The sequence below is a fragment of the Clupea harengus genome, chromosome 4, assembly GCF_900700415.2.
Source record: "Clupea harengus chromosome 4, Ch_v2.0.2, whole genome shotgun sequence".
In the NCBI taxonomy this organism is placed as follows: domain Eukaryota; kingdom Metazoa; phylum Chordata; class Actinopteri; order Clupeiformes; family Clupeidae; genus Clupea; species Clupea harengus.
The window spans coordinates 30,024,526-30,048,122 of NC_045155.1; the positions used below are offsets into that span (position 1 = coordinate 30,024,526).

General features: G+C 41.8%; 1 protein-coding gene across 5 annotated transcripts; it reads right to left on the reverse strand.

Annotated features, from left to right (window-relative positions):
- Positions 1 to 1,092: 1,092 nt before the first annotated feature.
- LOC105893633 (sodium-coupled neutral amino acid transporter 5-like) lies at positions 1,093 to 23,350 on the reverse strand. 5 transcript variants are annotated; one of them, XM_031566986.2, is made up of 17 exons: positions 23,126 to 23,350; positions 19,628 to 19,795; positions 15,044 to 15,199; positions 14,512 to 14,593; positions 13,347 to 13,462; positions 9,898 to 9,971; positions 9,497 to 9,589; positions 9,202 to 9,283; positions 9,003 to 9,085; positions 7,360 to 7,418; positions 6,376 to 6,936; positions 5,705 to 5,784; positions 5,414 to 5,514; positions 4,720 to 4,835; positions 4,230 to 4,374; positions 3,548 to 3,651; positions 1,093 to 2,962 (listed from the first exon to the last, which is right to left on the reverse strand). In XM_031566986.2, exons 3-17 carry the CDS (start codon positions 15,115 to 15,117, stop codon positions 2,858 to 2,860), a joined length of 1,875 nt encoding a protein of 624 aa, XP_031422846.1. In that variant the 5' UTR covers positions 15,118 to 15,199; positions 19,628 to 19,795; positions 23,126 to 23,350; the 3' UTR covers positions 1,093 to 2,857. The 5 variants fall into 5 exon arrangements, with proteins under 5 accessions (XP_031422846.1, XP_031422847.1, XP_031422849.1 ...); XM_031566987.2 differs by lacking the exon at positions 23,126 to 23,350 and adding an exon at positions 19,953 to 19,971; XM_031566989.2 differs by lacking the exon at positions 23,126 to 23,350 and having other exon boundaries at positions 6,376 to 6,811; positions 6,842 to 6,936; positions 19,628 to 19,867.
- Between the last annotated feature and the right edge of the window lie 247 nt (positions 23,351 to 23,597).

The following is a 23,597-nucleotide window of genomic DNA, read 5'->3' on the forward strand; positions in this document are numbered from 1 at the left end:
TCTTTCAGTCTTTCAATCTGTCTCTCTCCCTCTCTCTCTATATATATATCTCCCTCCCTGCCAGTCTTCTGTACAGCTGCAGTCACTGGCTAAGCACACATCTGCATGGCGTGGGACGTCTGTAATACTTCATCACAGGCCTGAAATGTGCAATTAAAGACACTTAATTTACCCAAAGGCATTCAAGAAAAATAATGTATTTGAAATGAAACTCATTCGTAATGAGTGATTAAATATGAAATAGACTGCAATTACACAGCATCGTCCTACTCAGAGATAACTGAAAAGCACTTCGCTTTAGTCGTGACTTTCGGAGGTAGAGGTTGCCATGCTGGGGGCTTCTACTCCAGGTCTCTTACTACCAGCTCACACACAGGAGGAACTGATTCCATGACATGTGTCCGACCTCCACGTCATGGGACACGTGACTGCTCTGGCCTCACCTTAGTTCTGCAGAGTCTAGACATGGTGTTTTGGCTCAATTTACTCATACTTATGATTATGCTACTGTTTTGTAACAGGTTTTGAACCAGAACTGAATGCACATTCATCAAGTGTGTGTGTGTATGTGTGTGTAAAAAGAGAGTGTGTGTGTAAGTGTGACTGTGTGTGAGTGAGTGTGTATGTGAGTGTGTTTGTGTGTGTGGGAGAGAGTGTGTGTGACAGAAGGAGTGTGTGTGTGTGTGTGTGAGAGAGAGAGAGGGAGTGTGTGTGTGTGTGTGAGTGTGTGTGTGTGAGAGAGAGAGAGGGAGTGTGTGTGTGTGAGAGTGTGTGTGTGTGTGTGTGTGTGTGTGTGTGTGTTTGTGTGAGAGGTAAGCTCTAAAGCTGACTGGGTCAGTGGGGCTCCTGTAGTTCAGTGTCACCTCAGTAACATTACTTACTTTTCTGTATGGGATTGGACCATAAAGTACCATATGATGGCTGGCTGTTCGGTTACATAACAAATCAGATTAACGAGTTTGGCTCTTCTGATTCGGCAGGAAATGGGTCACAACAAAGTGTAAAGTATCAACTTTCTCAAATTCATGGTTTTCTGTGAATAGGTCTGAGCTGTCCTTGAATTTGCTTTGAACAAAATTTATTAAAAGCATGTTCAAACTTTTTTCTGTTTATTGAACAAAGAAATTGACAAAAAGACACAGACACATACAGACTGATTTTCAGAAGAACGTGAAGCCCTTTGGTTGACTGTGAACCTAGCATAGGTAACCTAGGTAACGAAACACGGTGTCTTGATGTCTGGCTCAGCTGTACTAACTCTTTTCCACGATCCAGACTGAGTCACCGTACATCATAAATTATACATCATTATACATTAATATCATTTAAACAATTCATACCTTAAAAAAAATTGTTAATTAAAATTGAAAAAATGCATTTAAGTTAATTCGGATTAGTTGAAACTATGTATACATTCCCAAAAATGACATTTTACAGTTCATTTACAAATGACACATCTCCTGAAAATTAGCCTGTTCATTTAGCACATTTAACACAGGGAACTAATACTCATTCATGATTGTCCCATCTGATTATACAAAAAAAGAACTGACAAGATACAAACAGCTCCTCTCTGTGGTTTAGTCTGATATAGCAACAAGCCTTATAGTCAGTATGCACAATACTGCCAAGTTTCTATCTACCACTGTCTGTGCAGCTGTGTGCTAAGTATGGGCTTTTACTGTACTTTACGTCTCACTAGTTTCAGTTCATTGCATTTTACCACCTGATATGGATTTCAGAGAAACAATCTAGTCTACGATTTAAGCAGGACACATATGTACAATATGAGGATGAAACGCCTCACGGAAAGCCATTGTATTTATTTATTTTCTGAGATATAAAAAGACTTACTGGGAATATTATGGCTTATAAATACATACAAACATTTTTACCCATGTGGAAACTTTTTACATTCGGATATACTTTCAGTAACCTTCAGAGGTAGATCAAAACTCTACCTTGCAGACAGAAACAATTTTTAAATGGCATAATTTGATCATCTGTTATTTATTTTTTTTGCTCGAAAATGTTAATGCTTCCCCAGAGCTTAAACAGCATAACTAATCTCTTATAAATACAGTACATAATACAGAGTTACTGATTTGACAGAGCCATCACAGTTTTCAGTCACTTGAATTGTCATGAGGAGTCAGTTTTCGGTGTCTTCTTTTGACTGCTTTTCTTCTTGTCGTCCCATTTCCTCATGTGAAGGGACACTTTGGGGAGGAGAGGCAGGCTACGAAAAACCACGAGGATGTGAAGAGTTTGGCAATGAAGGAGACTGCTGTGCTAACGAAGAAACCTACAGGGGTGCTGGTAAGTTGGTGTGACAAATGATCCCTTTTGCTTTCCATACTCACAATCTAGGGGCCATTACATGAGTTCCTACACTGTTTACAAACACAGTAGTGTCCTGTAGTGTCCAAGCTTGTCAGTCGAGTTTGAAAATCTTTGGGCTGTGGCATCGCTTTCCTTTCCTGAGAACTTTGCACCCTACTCTTCAGAAAATGTGTGCTTAATACTGCAGGCACGTTGCCATGGAGAGTGGAACTGCCCCTCCACCCTCACGGTTTTTGGTATTCTGAGACACTTCTAGCTCCGGAGAATTTAATACATACACCACTTAACAGTTAACAAGATGTCAGGTTAGTTGCCAGTACTGATGAAGCCTGTTATGGTGTTTTTGCTGGGTCCAGTCTTTGCCATTGCTGTTAGGCTCCGCCTCCAGCCCACCTCCGTCTACTGTGGCCTTGTGGGTGATTGGGCAGATAGGGATGTGGCGGGGTATGTAGGAGTGTTTCCTGGATTGTCCTCTGCATTATCTGATTGGCTGCTGCTGCTGCTGGCTGTGTGGCTAGTGCCCGCCCCCACTCCGGCTCTCTCCGGACGTCCAGTCGAGGATGATGAAGGATATGCTCATGACCATGAAGATGACCCCGAGCACCGCAAACATGGCCGCCTGGAAAAACACCAGAAATTAGGATGTGGTTGTGCAGAAAAACAAAGCCCTAAAAAAACTATTAACTAGCCCGATAATAAACTAGCCCAATAATAAACTAGCCCAATAGCATGACTGTTCTTACTGAGGAAAGTGAATGCCTAGCGATTACTCTATAAACGCTACTACTCTAGCGTAGTAGTAGTACGCTACTTACTATGCTGTAAGTATAGTAACTTATATACTATACTTAAGTATAGTAAGTACTATACTCAGTATAGTAAATCTATACTAAATAGTATAGTTCTCACTATAAATATATAAAGTACTCTTTATAGTACTCTCTATGTAGGTACTATAGAGAGTATACTCTCCTATATAGAGAGCATAGGTATTTTCTTCCTTCCTATCTTGTGGTAGGAAGGATTCACTACCACATCTTTCTGTGTGAATGTGTTTCTCCCTCTCTCTTTATGTGTGTGTGTGTGTGTGTGTGTGTGTTAGTGTGTGTGTGTATATAGTAAATGCTACCACACAGGAAGATCTTAGTTTGATCTCCGAGGAGGGGGGGGGAGGGGTACTTTCGCCCATGAGGCTGCTACTCACCCCGATCTTGGGTCTGGACTTCATTGGCTCCTGCTCCTCGGGGACGATGCGGAGGTAGAAGACTCCAGGCAGGATGAAGATGAGGCTGGGAGCAGAGGTGGCCCCTGAACAGTCAAACCAAAAATAGAGTTCATAAATACTGAAATAGTTTTGCTGTTATAGTAAAGCTTTGGCGAAGTTGTACCATGTTAAGATAATAAGTAAGTCTTATTATATAATATAGTTAATATAATAATAGTAAGTCTATAAGTCTTATCTTAGCCTTAGTCTTATCCTAGCTATGACAAGTTTAAATCTGTGGGAAGATATGTGGGAACATAACCTCTTAATAAATGCATATTTATTTATTAATTGTTTTTTATTATTATTTAGCTGTGGCAGTTAATGTGCACAGCAACTTAAGTTTTTTAGCTGTCTGATGCTACCTCGTCTGTCTCGTTTTTGTGACAATGACAATAAAGTACTTTGAACTTTGAACTTTTGAAAGCAGGAATCTGTATGTTTGTATGCATGTTTTAGTCTGTTAGACAATCTTAGTCTTAGGGGGGAAAAAAACAGACACATAAGCAAATGAATTTACTGTGTACTTCCTTAAACAGAAGTGTACAAGAATGCATCCATTGGTAGACCTTTGGATGATCAACCAATGGTGAAACGGAGAACCTGAGGTCGGAGAACTCACCAATGAAACCGAAGATGTGTGTGATGTTGGGTACGAAGATGACCAGCACGTTGACGATGAAGAGGAGGCATATGGCTATGATGATGTGGCGAGCCCAGCTGAAAGGCTTCCCAGAAAACAGCAGCTCCTGCAGAGCCCTGCGGATCTGAGAGGAGGAGAGGAGAGGAGAGCCTGATTCATTCCTACTTGTATATTAGAAACTGACAAATAAATGATCTCCTTCTTATTGTCCCCTATCTTTATCTTTAATGCTGCTCCAGGCTACTCTGTCTGAAATGCTTAAGATGATGGGTTTTCCATGTGGAAACTTCTAAAGTTTCTAAAGCTATGTTTGGAGATGTTAGCAAGAAATGCTAATGTCCACCTGCAGTGCTAAGTCCAGAGGAAGTTAGCCAGACATGCTCATCTTGCTTCCACCATTAACCCTTTATTTGACTACGTTATTTCCCAGTGGCTGAATGAGATGAAGTGTGAGGAGAGATGTTCTTACGGGGAAAAGGACCACAGGGACCGTGAGGGTTACTGCCATCAGCACAGCCAGGCGCACACAGAGGATCAGGGTGTCACTGTTGCTGTACGTGTGCAGAAGTTCAGATTCAACACGAGCTGGAAGAATAAACACACACAGACACACACACACACACACACGCGCACGCACACACAAACACACACAGACGCACCAACAATTATACTTCACGTGTCAACATTAGATTCCCTGGCTTTCACTAGACATTTACATGATCAGGAACAGGGTTACATTTCTCAGGATGATGATTGGTCATGATGGCTCCTTTAATTAAGATATGCTTTGGCCTTGCTCAGGCCTTGCTCAGGCCCACTTAAGACTGAATGTCCTTGAGTACCAAGTATTTCCTTGCTTAATTAATGAATTAGCCCTCCTAATTGACAGACAAAGTAAATGCTGAATCTGACATTAAGGATGTTTCTTCTTGTGTAAATACATTTTAAATACATTACACATGTTAAATGATACCTTTCCCTATCGTAATTCTAACTCTAACCTTAAGCATAACACTTCCAAGAGGTAAATTGTGCAAATCTGTCAATCAAGCATGTACTCAATAAGAACATTTACTATCATAAGACGTACACATACACCATTATCAAGAAAAACAAATCGAATGATGTGTCATGAGAGACCTCATCACAAAGGAGGTTCTTACTGTAAAAGGTGAGGTAACCAAAGATGGCGGTGAACAGGTACATGATGAACATGGCTGTTATGGAAATGTTGGCAATTGCCTGCATGCGTTTCTTGGTTGGACTGCAAGGGGGAAACAAATATTCACTTTAACCTACAGTACAGTACAGTACACTACAGTAATAGCATAGACTAATATTCACTTTAACCTACAGTACAGTACACTACCTACAGTACCGTTCAGTACCTACCCTGTAATTCAACTGAAATGAAGAAAAGTCATTATACAGGCGGTCGTAAAACAGGGACATACTTGCGAAGCTCTGTGTAGATGGGAAGAACCTCCGGATGGCACACGAATGCAAATGCCAGGATGGGGATGGTGTACGCCGTCTGTTGGCAAAAACACATGGGCCTTAAAGTCACTGCAGGCAAAAACACATGGGCCTTAAGGTCACCCTAAGCAAAAACACATGGGCCTTAAAGTCACTGCAGGCAAAAACACATGGGCCTTAAAGTCACTGTAGGCAAAAACACATGGGCCTTAAAGTCACTGCAGGCAAAAACACATGGGCCTTAAAGTCACTGCAGGCAAAAACACATGGGCCTTAAAGTCACTGTAGGCAAAAACACATGGGCCTTAAAGTCACTCAGGCAAAAACACATGGGCCTTAAAGTCACTCAGGCATAAACACATGGGCCTTAAAGTCACTCAGGCAAAAACACATGGGCCTTAAGGTCACTCAGGGTGTTCCTCTGAGAAAAATCACTCCATTTCCCTGGACGTGTTATTCCCCCTGGAAATTCCCAGAATGCATTGCATAAAGAAGAGAGCAACTATGCTGACCACGTTAATCTTCCCGTCTGGATCTGTCTTCAGCATTAAACTGTGTGAATGCTCCTTGTCTTGCACTTCACACCATTTCAACACAGAGTAGCCTCTCACAGATACAGACAGAGACCGAAGTCTCTCACGCTGCTCACCTGGAGGTTGATGGTGAACATTTTAGCCTCGCAGGGGCCGTCTGCCATGCTGTGGTCGTCATGGGAGACCATTTTCTGAGCCGTTGGATAGTCGCCCTCTGGAGTCGTGCCCAGAATATAGTTCGCCATGGTTGTGATGCCAGCATCCGTGGAGCTCAGGTCAGAGGTCGTGCTCACGTCTCCAATAGTTGAAAATGTTGAATTCATCAAGGCGTACAGGAAATCTGTGGCATTGTTTGCGATGTCTTGCAGCTCCGGCAGGACGGTTGCCAGGCTCTCAGTGATCGCTGTAATTTCATGAGGGACTGTAGGAGAAGGGCCTTCTGTGGCCGCCATAAACTCTGTGGTGGGGTACGTTGAGTGTATTGTACTAGACGGGTACCCCGTTGAGTGTATTGTACTAGAAGCGTACGCCGTTGAGTGTACTGTACTAGACGCGTACCCCGTTGAGTGTATTGTACTAGACATGTACAACCCTGTTGTGTTGGTCAAGCTTGTGTTGGTCGAGTGCATGTCCATCATAGATAACGGACATTCAGTTGCAAACTTCTTGTAGATCACCTAGCAAAGGGAGACACGTTTGAAAATCTAGATCAAGTTGGCAGCAACACTTTCCATTACGTTGCCCTAGTAACCATATAGATGTACTGTACCACTAAGTGCAGTGTCACAGACTAATTATCAGTCTGTAACAGTGTCACTGATGCAACTAAACAGTACTGATGTTCTGTATCCTTTGTAACACACTGTTTTTGTGTAATATGGTTCCACAGTAACAAGGGTTTTGTGATGGAAACTCAGATCAATTTGACTTTTTCAAGATGAATTTCGCAAGCACCAGTGACAGATTCTGAAATCCATTTCGTCTAGATCTGTTCCCACATCAGTACCAGTCTGGGTCGGTCAGGTTAGATCCATTAAAAAATATATATATAAAATATGACTATATTATAAGATGTTATTAGCTGGTTATTAAACACTCACGGAAATGAGGAAAAACACCATGCAGGAGAGAGAAAAGCCACTGGTGTATCCTAGGTAACCTGAAAACACCACACACAAAAAAGCACAAGGTGAAGCTATTTTCATATGCAACAGCCATTTGGTGTGGAATTCCATTCTTTGGTGTAAGAATTCTTAAAGCATCACATAATCATATGTAACAATTATACAAATGCATTTTATATTATATAATACAATTTATTATAATTTAAATTTTAAGTTTATATATTATATATATATGTTATATAGATTATGTATATATTAGTGCTGTCAGTTTAACGCGTTAATAACGGCGTTAACGCAAACCCATTTTAACGCCGTTAATTTTTTTATCGCGAGATTAACGCGGATTTTTTTCCTTTTTTTTTTTTTTTTTTAGATTAATGTTCTTTTTGGCCTCGCAAACTGTGTAGTATGCTAACGTTACGGTTTGAGTGAATGGTGAGCGCGATACGGCGAAATGGATGATAAAAAGCTTCTGAATGTAAAGTTTACTTTTAAAAGTTGTGTTGTGCAAAAGAAGCAAGCTTCACTGTTGTCCGAAAATGTCAACAGGCAGCCGGCTGAAAGCAAATAAGTAGTAGGCTTACATTTTATTGGTAACCTAACTGTTACGGTTCATTGTTTCTGAAATAAGAGGCCTGACTGCTATGTTCCCAGCAAACTTGAAAAAAAGACAATATTAAGCCATCATTTAACTGCACTATAGGCTGAGTCCTTGTTTACCTGAAATGTGCACTTTATAATTTTATTTTGTACCGCCCTGTTTGGCAAAGTTGGTTTTCAATAAAAATAAAACATTTGCATAAAGCAAGCCAATCCACTTTTCCATGTTGATAAGGGCATTAAAATAAAAATAAAATGATGGAAAAAATAAATAAACGAAGGGACATTTAGAATAGATAAAAATTTGCGATTAATCGCGATTAATTTTGAGTTAACTCTGACATTAATGCGATTAATCGCGATTAAATATTTTAATCGTTTGACAACACTAGTATATATATATACATAAATAAAGTCTTACTTACTTACTTACTTACTTACTTACAATCTAATAAAAAGGATTGATAAAATATGTACACAAGTCAGAGAAGACAAAGGTGGTAAAAAGTGGGAACTGTTGGGATAATAGATTCTAATACATTAACTGTAATAGATTCTAATACATTCTTGGCTAACTTGCTAATGAGCTTGGTGTTGCTGCTCCAGTGAAGCCAAATGTCCTCACATTTGAGAGGGAAGCACAGGCTTATGACAGGCAGGAGTACAGTACTGTGCAAAGGTTTTTGGCATTTGTCTTTACACAAATTATTTTAACCATAATCATATTATTGAAATGATAGTATGATTATGCTATTATTATTGTTATTATTATAACTAATTATATTATTTATTATAAGAAATGCATTAACTTGTTTAATTATTTATTACAATAATTACTCTTTTTGAGCTGCTTAGTGTGTCTATATACTTGGACTCTTTTGTTCGCACTTTTTTATGTTGGTGAATGATGATCAAAAAATTACATTTTTGTTTCAAACCTACAGTGTAAAAATGGTTTCAAACGTGCCTAACACTTTTGCACAGTTCCGTGTGTGATGGAGGAGGACGTATGGACATACCAAGCTGCCTCATGGTAGCGAGGGGGAGAATGACCAGGACGCTGACGATCATGATGAGGTAGTTGCCATTCAAGTACCACTGTCTGCCATTGGGAAAACAGGAAGATGCATCACACTTCAATCACACATGGCAAAGGTGAGATAACGTTTATGGGTGACGTTCTTAAGCAAAATAGCAAAACGTTCTCTTTACACCTACCCAGAGTTGTCTGAATCTCCCATAAGGGCTTGAATGACCAGAGGAAACTCCGACTTCACGATGAATAAGTAGCTGGACATGGCTGTGGTGTGAGAGCCAAACAACAGCAGGTTTGAGATCAGTGATCAGTGTCTTAAGACACTCTTTGTTTCTTCTTATCACATATCAACTACGTGTATATATAAAAAGTTAGGAAAAACGTTTTAATGTAATTCTACCGAGATTTGTTACCATATTTTAACTCTATCATGCCCACCCTATTGTGACCCTAAAAAAAAAAAAACAATGATCTCACCTCCGATGTTATGCATAGTTATGATGCAAGCCGCCACGACTTTTCCTGGGTGTCCAAAGGCTCGGTTCCCCAGCTGTTCATAAGCCCGGATACCTGACAAGACAAGAGAACACCACCAAACAGGTTCCACTTAGGTGTTAATTTTAGAATAAATAGTAGCAGTAGTTTGAAAATCCTGTTGCGCTTTAGCCAAGACATAGCGTGTGTTGATGTAGTACGTGATACTATATTTTTTGTCTTATATCTATCACCCTAATAATATTCTAGTATCATCGGAAGAGATTAACAAAATATTCAATTATTGTTCTTCAAATTTAATGTGACATAGCATAACTCATACTTACACACACTCACATTATTCTAAAAAGAATAGAACGTGAATGAAAAAATTCAGTTCTTACCAACTACTCCAGCACTTTTCAACAGAAGATGGATCGAGTAGGCTGATAAAACAGCAATACATGTCAACAGGATTCTAGGAAAACAAACAAACAAGAAGTAAGTAAGTAAGTATACAGGCAGAAAACTTCATTACAAAACGACACTGTCATATTTGAAAAACAATATTCACTGTAGAAGAGCCATGTCTCCTAAAAGCTTTGTTGTGTTTCGACCTCTCTCTCTCTCTCTCTCTCAGTTATGATGGGAACAGTACCACGATGCTTTGCAAGACGTAACGCAGGCCACCCAAATTGAATCAGGAAGTCCCAGTGACAAAGTCAAGAGAAGGCTGGGGACATGGAGACTGTTAATTCACCTTATAACACAGTGACACTGGACCCGACCCTGCAGCAAACCGGGGTCAAATCTGCCAATTACTCAATTAAATAATCAATCAATCAATCAATCAAACAATCAACCAACCAACCAATCAATCAATCAATCAATATAAAATGGGGCCTTGTCAGTATTTTGTCAGACAGAGATAGATAAGATATACAGTACATGAAGTCGCCTTAGGGAGTATGTACTTCTGTACATACTGGTGTACTATTAATGCGATAGGACATGAATAAGAGTGGCCGGGGAAAGGCCAGAGGTTCAAGGGATCACAGCCATGGGGAGATCCTTCAGGAATCCCCAACCCACTCTTGACTTTGTCGGGTAAAATATACTATCTTACTCTGTCGGGTAAAATATAATATAGTACTTACATATGAACACTGTACTGAGCACACTGAATATAAACAAACAAACACAAATGTGCTGTGACAAACAAAAATGGATGCCACTCAGATTGAATTTACAACTGTTAGAGGCCAACATGAGGTCCTTTTAATGCAGCTGAAGCACAAGAGAGAGAAGAAGACATCCTTTCCTGATCATGTGTGCACCAAAGAGAACACATTTAGAATTTTTTTTTTATTTAGAATAATTTAAATACTTTACTTTCATCTGAATGTGCCCTGAAACACAACAACCCTCTTTCTATATGCCATTAATCCTAATTAGAAAAAGACCCTTTCATTGACATTCATCTGCCGAGTTAGTCCTGTTTGTTGTCCTCAACTAAAGCATTCAAGTTAAATGAGTGACAGTCATGGCAGGACACAAAGAGCTGACAGTGATAATGACTATGACCCCCCCTCGTCTTCTGTCCCCCTGACAGTGATAATGACTATGACCCCCCCTCGTCTTCTGTCCCCCTGACAGTGATAATGACTATGAACCACCCTCGTCTTATGTCCTTAATCTCATTAGCATCGCTGCCTTTCAAATCAGCCGAAGCCCTCTGGGCCAGCGCACGCACGCACACACGAGCACACGTACACACACGCGCACACACGCACGCACACACACACACACCCTCGCTCACACCTGTGTGTTTGGGTGATTAAGCATCCTTTATCTCAGTGATTTCACAAGTTGTTGACCCAGAAAAGCCTGAGTCTGCCTCCACATCCCTCCTCCCTACCACACACACACGCACACACACACACACACACACACACACACACACACACACACACACACATACAGTACGTGTGTATGCCTGCTCACACAAGTCCTGGCAGACCTGTCTTTGATCTGATCACAACAGACTATTTATATCCCCTCAGATCAGACTGAGGACAGCACAAGTGTGTGTCTGTGTGTGTGTGTGTGTGTGTGTGTGTGTGTGTGACAGAGAAAGATAGAGAGGGTGGGGGCCAAAACAAGGTCTTACTCACACCTGTATTTAAACACACACACACACACACCCACACACACACACACACACACACACACACACACACACATGGAAAACAAACAACTGTTCCAGGACATTGTGATTACACTGAGCTGTGTTTACATCTACAGTGGGATTCTCTGAACTGAGTGCATTCCTGCTGTATAAATACCAGCGAGCCCAAACCAAACAGGCACATTGCTTGTCCCTATTGGGAAGAGCTGCTTATCCCTGGCAGCACGGCGGCTGCATCTCTGTATGAGTCACCGGGTGACTGCCGTTCCGTGACCAGGACACGCTTCTAAGGACATAGCGTAACCTTTCAGCTTAACACTAAAATGACTCTGGTATTTCACACCTGTCACTAACACAAGGTGTAACACTCCCCACTCAATCCACTCCAGTGCGGTAAGTCAGCATTGCACTGGTACGCAGTGACCCTCCTACAAGTGATTTTTAAACTACACAACACTAAATTAAACATATTTTCGTGCTGTACAACAGAGCAATGGTACTAGCCGAGCCCACATTGGTCAAAATCAGCCATTGATGTATAAGCTCTAAGGGTATGTGGCAGAGCGAACTCCATTACCGATGTGGTGTCCTGGAAGCTCAGTTAAATTCACTACAAATGACTAAAACTCTTAATGGCTAGAATGGAAAATTCCTTGGCATCCTTGGAAATACGCCACACCTAAGTGATCATTTAGATAAAGGCATCTGAGGTTCAAAACTCAATTCTGCTCTCTTGACTACTATTTCATCGCTGGTTACCACAATTCTCTGCCAGACACAACGTCCACAGATCATACAGATGGAACCCTGTCTCGTCTGCGGCCAGCTTCAGCTTTGTCTAGGTTAGCACTGATCATAGCACTGCATGCTTCAGTTCACTCTTTATGTTCTTATTCGTGGAAGCATGCAGGTTGGTAACAGTGTACGTCTGTGTGTCTTCTGTATTTATTTATTTGTGTAGAATTTATTTATATTCTGTGGGACTTATCCTGCAGCAACAACATTTGTCATCATCCCTCTCTCTCTCTCTCTCTCTCTCTTTCCCTCTCTCTCTTTCCCTAGGCTGGTCTTATCTGATCTGGAGGAGTCTGGCTGGGACGCTGCACGCATGAGAGGGAGTAAGTGTGAGAGAGAGGGAGAGAGAGAGAGAGAGAGGGAGAGAGAGAGAGAGAGAGGGAGTGAGAGTGAGAGCCGGAAGCCTGGATTTAGCCGTACATAATTCTGGCCTGTGGACCGTTGTATCTCTCTAGGCTTTGCGGTCATGTGAACGAGGTGGTGAGTTTGGCCGTAGCGGGGACTGGCGCTGTAATTCGCTTAGAGAGTAAAGAGTGGGTGAAAGCCACGGCCGTACGCCGGCTTGATCTCTCAGTGTCTCGCTGTCTAACCCGCTCTGTTACGCACACAACTGTCTTTTCTAAAGCTCAGTTCTCTCATTTCAGAAAGTTTCTCCCTCTCTCTCTCTCTCTCTCTCTCTCTCTCTCTCTCTCTCTCTCACACACACACACACATACACACTCACACGCAAATACACACATACACACACCTATGCATACACCACTATGTACACCATACTGTTTCTTTTTCTCTCTATCTCTCTCTCTCACAGACACACAACACACGCACACACTCACACACACACACAGGTACACTGAGAGGTTTACTTACATGAAAAGGACTATCCCTGTGTTAGACATGGCAAACGCCAGGCCTAGGATGCCACTGCCCATGATGGCGTTGCTGAGGTTAAACACGGACATTCCAAAGGAAGTTTTCCCTTCAAACTGCAAGGAGAGGAACAGGTTCATCACATCAATTAGCTACTTCACACAAACCCTAGCAAATGGCAAAATAGGAAAACATAATTGCAACCTCCATTGCAGATTCAGTTTCAAAAGGTGGCTAGGATGTTGTGCTAATCTAAAGCGATGCTAATCAAGCTAATTGCCTTTTGACTTCCACCATACTTTTGTATGTACTGTTTACATGGGCTATATGAGTGTATATACTGTATATATATATACACACACACACACACACACACACACACACACACACACACACACACACACACACACACACACACAGGGTGACTTCTGTCTGACGTCTTACTACTCTTCTTAATGTTGTATTCTCAAGATTGACACCCACACTGACCACATTGGCACATACCCACAGGTTGGTTAACCGCTACCTGTCTTTCTTTCTCTGAGTGTGTGTGTGTGTGTGTGTGTGTGTGTGTGTGTGTGTGTGTGTGTGTGTGTGTGTGTGTGTGTGTATACATGATTGTGCATGTGTGTCTATGCGTGTGTGTGTGTGTGGGTCTGTGTGTGTATTGGCCCACTTTACTGAGAACGTTTTCTTAGCCTGATCTGAGTTTAAGCTCAGACACACTTATACCGCAAAAAAACTCTCTACCTTTATAATCACAAACCACATGAATTAGATTCACATACTAATCCCATGCCTGTAACCTAAATATCCAGGCAGATTAACCGTCTAATCTACTAGGTCCCGTTATTGTACCATGTTGTTATCTAGGGGGTGAACTGTAGTGACAGGGTGGTGTTGACACATTAAATCGGACTTGACCCAACTTTACTTCAAATGGCCATCATATACGTTCTACAGGCCATCTATTTACACTGTCAACAACAAGCAACAATAATAGGCTGTATTTATACGCTAACAACTGGTTTGTTGATCATCGCGTAATGAATCATTAAACATATGGCACACATACAGGCTAGTACATGTTAGCACAGTCGTGGTTGTTTTTTTTAACAAACAAACAGGGGACTATTTATATTACTATAAACTTTTTTCCACTCACATCTGTGAACTGAACCACCTTCTGCCCATCGGGTTTATGAGGTAGGAACTTCTCATGTTCTGCATTCTCCAGTCCTTCAAACCTGAGGAAGAAATAAACAGTGAAACTCCTGTGATCTATCACACGAGAAACCGTGACAGAGCAGTGTGACCAGATAGCATCCCTGCAGTTGGGTATGTGCTTTGACTAGAATGTGCCATGAACCTGGCTCTTTGGAATCATGGTTGTCATGGTGACAGATCAGTGCTGCAGAGACCAGGGTTCAAGGCTGGGTGGGGTTCTAACATGGCAGAAATTATAATGGGGTTTCACCTTTGACCTTCCCAATTCAGACTTGACCTTCCCAAAGAAGTCAAAGGTAACAGTGTGTGGGGGTCGAAACATTTACATATAGTGTACTTCTACAACTGTGGTGTAATCTGTAATTCCCAAGTGTTAGGATTACTCAGAAAAAAAAGATGCCCGTCCCAATTTCCATTGCATAATTCACACTCTGGGTGACAGGCAGGCTCTCTCCCCGTGTCGCACTCACCCGTCCTCCAGGGTGATCTTCTCTGGGCTCAGGTCAGTGCAGTGGTGCCCGTTAGTCATCTTCTGAAGCTCCATGTTGCCTGAGGGAGAACTCCTCGTCTCACTTGGACTTGTGGAGGATGGACAGACAGAGCTCTAGCAGGCAGCCTTTGTCTCACTGTAAGAGAGGAGGATAACTGGCTGTTATTGGCTATTGTATCACTGTCTCACTGTCTCACTGTTTAACCTAAGGGTGGCATAGTTGGATGTATAAAGTATCAGCCCAGGGTATGTTTCCAGAAGGTGTCGTCATGCAATGACCATCTCTAAGTAACAGTTTCAACACTCCCTCCCTCTCTCTCTCTCTCTCTCTCTCTCTCTCTTTGCTATCAATGCGTTGCACAATGACACTTTCAGGAAGCACACCCATCATTTCCTGGCCCCCCTCATAGCTGATACTGACCACTACTACACCAATAAATGTTCAGATTCTTGTAGAATTTATGTGTAATATCACCCTACCCTTTAACTAACAAACAAGAGCAATGCTATAATGAACTAGTTTAACTCCCCAGTACTTAGCATGTGCTATTATCAGATGATGTGTTTTCTCCAAACAACTTTAAAACTTTTTTTTAGAAAGCAAAATTACCTGCCGTGACAAAAGCAGCAATTAAATGATGCCTACACACATTTCAGACATGCACACACATTATGTGTTTATTTATGCAACATTAGCATCCAGTCCACTCAGCAAAGAGCCCACAAACACACCCTCTCTCTTTCTCTCTCCCTCTTTCTTTCTCTCTCTCTCTTCCCTCTCTCTCTTGCTCTCTTCCCTCTCTCTTTCTCTCTCTGTCTCGTCTCGCTGTCTCACTTTTTACCCTAACAGAGTAGCATAGTTGGATGAATGTATACAGTATCAGCCAAGGAAAGTGTCATCATGCAATGACCACCTCTGTGACAGTTTGAATTCTCCCTCCCTCTCTCTCTCTCTCTTTGCTATCAATGCGTTGCACAATGACACCCCCCCCCCCCCCCCGTGCACACACACACACACACACACACACATTACGCCTTTTTACACAAAAATGAATATGCTGTTCATTCCCAGAAATAAACATCTTCACTCCATCTGTCACAGACCACTGTCCACTGTAAACCATTCCACCTGTCACAGACCACTGTCCACTGTAAACCATTCCCTCTGTAAAGCGTCTTGAGACAATTCTATTTGCCGCTATATGAATAAAATTGAATTGAATTGAATTGAATTGTCTCAGCCTGCCAACCATTCCCTCGGTCACATGCCACTCCCTCTCTTAAAACCATTAACTCTGTCACAGGCCAGGCCACTGTCTCTGGCTGCAAACCATTCACACTCTCACTGGACACACAGTATCTATCTGTACGCCATTCACTCCATCACTAGACACACAGCATATACCTGTACATCATAAACTCCATCACTGGACACCCAGTATCTATCTGTTTGCCATTCACTCCATCACTGGACACCCAGTATCTATCTGTTTGCCATTCACTCCATCACTGGACACCCAGTATCTATCTGTTTGCCATTCACTCCATCACTGGACACCCAGTATCTATCTGTTTGCCATTCACTCCATCACTGGACACCCAGTATCTATCTGTTTGCCATTCACTCCATCACTGGGACTGGAGCATCTCTCTGTTTGCCATTCATACAGTATGTGCAGTGTGTGCTTTACCTCATTAAGCTGTGAGGCATTTCCACTATCCGTGGTCACTGAGCTTTACCTCAGCAATGCTTCTGCGTTTAAGGTGCTCACATTGTCTGTGCACGACCAACTATGAGCCACTTTCTGTATTCGTGACCAGTGAGTTTCTGTCTATGAAGTACTATATGTGTCATACCACAAGCACTACTCTCCTCCTGATATACGCTCACTATTACTGTCACTACACTAACAGTCACTGAGCTCTACCTCAATGATGCACTCATACATGCTCTGCACTTCCTCACCCGCTGTGAGCCATATGCCCTGTTCATGATCACCGATCAGAGAAGCACGCGTGTTATACTGTCTGTAACCTCCTGATTCTTTTCTGAAAGGGACGCTCACGACTTGGTGCCAATACCACTGACCTGTATCCAAATATAGTTTAAGCTCATGTGGACAGTCAACTAGTTAAGTACTAGCAGTACATTAATTCAAGTGGTAAACACTGTGCTAAATAGCTGGCGGTACCATTTCATTTATGATTACACGTTTAAGTCCTGTCTATGTGTTACAGTTCATGAACTATTGATTCCAACTGTTAACTTCTGTCTGTGAGCCAGTCATGCAAATAGATTCATCAATGATGCCAAAACAGCGGACCATGAAACAACATGTCAGTGGTCATCTTCGCACTTCCTAGTAGTTCCTAGAGGTAGCTAAAGCCATTGGTCATTGAAATGAATGGGGGAGGTATTCCGTTACTTTAACACCTCCGCGGTTAGGAGTCATCTGTGACTACAGTCTCAGTGACAGTTTGATTAATCCTTGCAGTGCACCGGTAACTGAGAAAGAGCCTCGTCATTGGCTGGTCCCACAATGGACCAGGAAGTGTTTGTCTACATATCCAACAGCTGCTGGGATAACCCTCTTATAATGGTGCATGGAAAACAACGTAGTAAGCTCGCAACAGGTGTCATATTCATCAATGACTCATTCTTAAATATAAGATCATCTGTGTGAGCTCATGCAAACATGGCTAGCAAACACTACCCTCTGATACTACCTCAGCTGTCTGTGGTGATGATGGACGTGTGACATATATGTGTCATCCATGTGCAGTTGAAGCTAGTGTAAATGGGTAGTGTTATTCCTAATTGTGTTCCGCATAGTTGCTTCTGTTCAGTTAGAGGCACACACACCTCCTACACAGCCCAACTGGGCACTCTGTGTCTGAAATAGCAAAAATTGTGGGTTTTAATTTTACCAACATGTATTATGCCACAGGCCTGAGAGTAATTAAGATAGAAAATGGTGTATAATGATAGAGACAGCGAGTTCACTGTTGGGGGCTGTGCGTTAATGAACTTAAGTGACCCCGTACATATTTCTGACCCAGTGTAATGATATAAATACAGTCTCGACCATTTTGTCCATAAAAGTCTTTGAAATATAATTATATTTATCCTTCTTTCTCACAAAATATGGTGTATTGAGGGGGCCCTCAGTTTGGAAATTGGTGTTCTTTTTGATGTTCTTTCTGTGTAGAATGAGTAAGAAGACCTCTTCAACAAGCTAGTTTCTTGATGATGACACAGCTAATACATGATGCAAAGCAATGAAAATAAACCTAAACTTCTTTGTCAAGAACATCTGAAAAAAAAAACTGTCCACATTGAAAACACACATAAACAGGGGAAATAACTGACAATGTACTCTGTGTGGACACCTACAGTGAATCTATTTGGAGAGTTCAGGTCAGGAAATACTTACAGAAACATTTCACTGATCTACCTTAGGAAACAGCACATGTGAGATAAAAACAAACCAAAGCTCTCCCTTCCAGACAGCTCCCTTGTATCAGTCCCCAGACTCTTTGACAAGCACAAACAGGAACTCGAGTGTCCGGTTTGACGATAAGACTCTAACCTCATTTTTTTACTGTTTGCTTTTCTAAGGAGGGTCAGCTAAGGCCATCGTTCTGAAGATCTTTAGTCACGGTTGCTGAATGTTAATCATTTAAACACACAGAAACAGCATGATACCGACACGCAGTGTGGAAAGTTAAACTATGTGTTTTCCACGTGTATGCACTTCATTGACGCACTCTCAGAGCAAGTGCTGCGAGACTGAACTGATTGTGAGTTTAGATATTAGATACTACTGCATCGTAAGAAGAAGCCCTGAAAGGTCACTGAGAAATAAGAAAACGAAAATTAAAATGGAGAGATTTATATCCATTAAATTAATTAATTACACACTAAATAAATCTTTAAATGCCTTTAAATAACTCTGAGTTAGGCAGTGTACTGATTTACTGGTTAAATGCTTTTGCTTTTATTTTAAAAATGACCTGACCTTATCATACAACAAGTAAGTTATGTTTTTGGGAACTGCATGATATATATATGAGTTCAGAGTTGGCTCAAATTACACAGAGATCTACCTGCTGAAACATTTCTTCTCTTTGTGCCATTTGAAACTCATCAACAACCACTTGTTTCAAACATTCTCAGTGTAGTTCTACCTTGACCTGCTACCTGTAGCTAGAACCATGGATGTGTCTTTACACAGGTGTGTGCAGATTTAGATTCCTGTGTTTCATAATGATCTGTCTAAATGTTTCCATCACATTAATGGGAAATCCTCTGAATAAAACAAGCTTTAGAGAAATGGCTTCAACTGAGACGAAAGGCAGACCTGTATGCAGAGCAATGAGTTTTCATTTCTTTTGATGGAACAAAGAAATTGTAGCTTAGCGTCTGTACCTGAGCGGCTCACAGCCCTGAGTCTCACCACATGGCCCTTGTCTGATGCAAGACTCCCTCACTATTGACTGCTTCCTCCTCCCGCCAGCGCTTCTGATGTAATCCTTACAGGACATGACTCACTCTACTACTTACCAGAAATGCAAACTAGATGTTCCTATCTTCTGCCGCCTTTTTTTCTCTCTCTCTCTCTGGTGGTTGGTTTTCTGTGTCTTCTCTCAGCTGAAGAAGGGGTATTTCATTCAGAGTTTTCTGAGCGTTGACATCCAGGCTTTGGTTGTGAGGAGTTGCCAGTGGAAATCCCTAAGCAGAGAGGAGACACAGAGCTTAGTTCATGCTCTGAGAGAGAGAGAGAGAGAGAGAGAGAGAGAGAGAGAGAGAGAGGGAGGGTGGGAGAGAAGGAGGAGGGGAAAGGGAGGAGAAGAGATTCGGATGGAGGGAGTCTAAGGGAAAGTAATACCTCCTCCTTTTAACCCTTTAGCTTCCAAATCTGTCACATGGACTTATTATCACTACGGCGGAATGACAGCTTTCCTTGCATGCATCCATCCACAGGTTGTTTAAGGAAAACATGTCCCCAAATTCACCAGGATATGTGTCGGGATTCAACAGCAGGCCTTTAAAGACACTTGGAAACATTGGACCTGTATCTCTCCACCTCACTTCGAGCAAAAAACACGTTCCCAAAGGAAGAGGTTTTGCCCAGAGCGTTTAGCCGAGGCAGGGGGAACGACAGTGCGGCGAGTGGGTAATGCACTTGAACATGCTAATTAGCTTACAAGCTCAGGGCTTTTTTAAGGCTGCCTGCGTGTGGCGAGGCCATCAACACCATAGACATATATAGGTCTATGATCAACACAGGTAGCGCTACTCGCCCGGATGGGATGGGCGTGAGGAGCTGCATGCATGCAGCTTAGTGGACAGGGTTATTTTTACAGGAGTTGGTGGACATAGTGAACTCTGCAAACCGAACTGACAGTGAGGAGCCCGGAGTGAGGATATCCCCAGCGATGCTTGGCTCTCGTTAGGAGGGGGGGGGGGGATAAGATAAGATGAGATGAGAGAGAGGGACATGGAGCTGGAACTGGAACTGGAATTGGAACTGGAATTGGAATTGGAATTGGTATGAGATGAAGAGCTCTGAGGAGAAATATACTGAGATGAATATACTCAAAATGGAGAGGGTAAATAACACAGGGATGGACAGATCTCCTTTATTTTATCTGCTGTGATCAGTGTGAGCAGGTATAGTCCGTGGAGAGGGTAGGTAACACAGGGATGGACAGATCTCCTTTATTTTATCTACGTGATCAGTGTGAGCAGGTATAGTCCGTGACAAACCCTGAGGCCATATTAACATGTTTAACAGGATTTCAGTGGGAGCCCCTAGAGCTTATGCCCAGCTTAACAGTGCTGTTGAACAGGCCCGCACTGGTGTAACCTTCCCTCTGACAGGGTCCCAGCTTAACAGTGCTGTTGAACAGGCCCACACTGGTGTAACCTTCCCTCTGACAGGGTCCCACAGCTCCACAGACACCTCAGCTGCACTGACTAGCATTACACGGCTATAAGCACCTCTAGCTCTACAGACAGGACACATGACAAAAACAAACAAATAAATACCCTGATCCGTAGTACATATATAGTATATATATATATATATATATATATGTGTGTGTGTGTGTGTGTGTGTGTGATATTTATGTATGTATGTATGTATATATATATATTTATTTGTGTGTGTGTGTATGATATATATGTATATGTATGTATGTATGTATGTATGTATGTATGTATGTGTGTATATATATATCAATATATATATCAGGTGCTTCACTGCCGCCTCACAGCAAGAAGGTCCTGGGTTCGATTCCCGCATGGGGCGCTATAGGTTCTCCCCAGGCCTCCAGTGCTCAGGTGGGCTATCTCCCGGGCCTTTCTGTGTGGAGTTTGCATGTTCTCCCCGTGTTCACAAGGGGGTTCCTCCACTAAGAACCCCAACAGAAAAACATGCAGAAGAACTGAACTGTCCGTCCCTGACCAAGACGGATCACTTGACTTGGTCCCCGGGCGCCTAAAGGCTGCCCACTGCTCCTGGGGGGTCCTGGAGGAAGGACAGTCCAGGATGGGAGAAATGCAGAGATTGCATTCACTGCGACCTCAGGCCTGCGTGTGTGTCCTATGTCGCCACTATATATGCACGTGTGTGTTTTTATTCGTTTGTGCGAATAAAAACTGACTGAAGTCAGCCTTGTTTGTTTGTTTGTAATAGTCAGATATCTGATAGAACCGAAAATATTGCCATTCTACGGTTGTAAGAGACATGAACTAATTGTAGCATTATTTTGTATCTGTAACTCATACCCTTGGATGTGTACTCTGTCTGTCTCACTGAGACCTAAACAATTAGCATCTGAACCCCTTCCCCCAGACAGCCTCCTTCCTGCTATCACCCTTTGTCCTCTGTTATCACCCCCCTCCCCCCATAGGTGAACTCCTCCACCCCGATGTCTCCCATTCCTGCCATTACCTGTGGCCCCACTTATACAGAAATAGTTACAAGGGCAAGTCAAGCCAGTTGGTTCTCCTTGACCCAACTACGCAGAACACAGGGCATTTACCCATTAAAGCAATTTTGCTTAATACATCCATGACCAGTTTCTTACAGTCTGTGTTGTAATGTACTGTAGATGTATTTCTACCATTGTGTGAGTGGGGCAGTGTCTGAAAGCAAACTTTCACAACTCAAAATGCACCAGTCAGTTACCTTTGATGTGTGCAGTCTGTTGAAGCACCACAGTATGCTGTTCATAAATGATAATAGAACTATAAAAAATACTTAATTGGATACTTCATTGAAAAAAAGGACATAATAATTTCATAATTTTATTTTAAAACTGCCATATTTTAAAGATGCAATAACAGTGTAATCAGGTAATGCTTGACAAAATAACTATAACCTAATAACACATTTCAAATGTAATCTGGGCTGATTATATTGACTTATTCCTTATACTTATACTCCAATTACACGAAATCCGTCACTACCCAACCCCGACCACCTTGATATGGCAAGTCTAGGGTTAGAAAGACAGACAAAAGTCTTATCACAACAGGACAGTTGCTGAAGAGACAGGAAATACTTCCTCAGCTTTAAGCTCATTTTTATCAAACAAATTTTGCCGCCAAAACACTTCAGATACCACATGATGGGTACACTAGCGAGAGCAAAAATCACCATTTTTCATGTGTATCAGAAATTTCCCCATACCTTATGCCTCATACAAAACTGTAAACTGTACACAATTGGCACCAAGATTCACTCAAATTGAATTTCAATACATTCATAAGCTGTCTGTCACTTCAATGTTAACATAGCTTTAAAATTGTATTTTAATATACCTCCATTTTGTTACAAAAGCACATATTATGGTGCCATATGCTTCACAGGACTATTCTCTAATGAAACTCCAGTTCATATACGAGTGAAATGTATAAATATATAAATACTAATAACTAATATTATAAATTGTGGTACATTTCTAGATTATATAGTTCTACATTCTAGTATGTTGTTTCTCAATGTTCATACCAAGCTAGAGACACAATGGCAGGATAACAGAAGTACATTACCTCTCTTAAAACTTAACCCAGGAGCTGGAGAGACCTTGAAGTTGGTTATGTTTCCAGATTAAACAGTCCTTGTTTTTTTCTAGCTGATAGGAAAGGTGTTAAGATAGGAAAGGTGTTAAGATAGGAAAGGGAAAATGCCGGTGATGGAGGGAGAAGAGCCACGAGGTCAGAGAAAGTGAAAGGGAGGGAACGTTTTTGACACAGTCTGTTTAAGACTGACAAGGCAACACCCTCTTCCTCTAAAAAGCCACTCCTATTAGCAGCAGTAGTAGTGAAAGCATGTCTTTGTTTTGTAGTTTTCATTTACTCTTGCAAAGGTCCACAAAGCTGAAAGGATGAGTGTGTTCAAATAGCAACCAAATACACCTCATTCCCAGCTCCTGAGTCAGCACAGACTCAAGCAAATCCCGTAGGTGTGGATGAGGTCCTGGGAAGAATGCCAGCCACTCTCATGCAAATGCCATAGTAACAT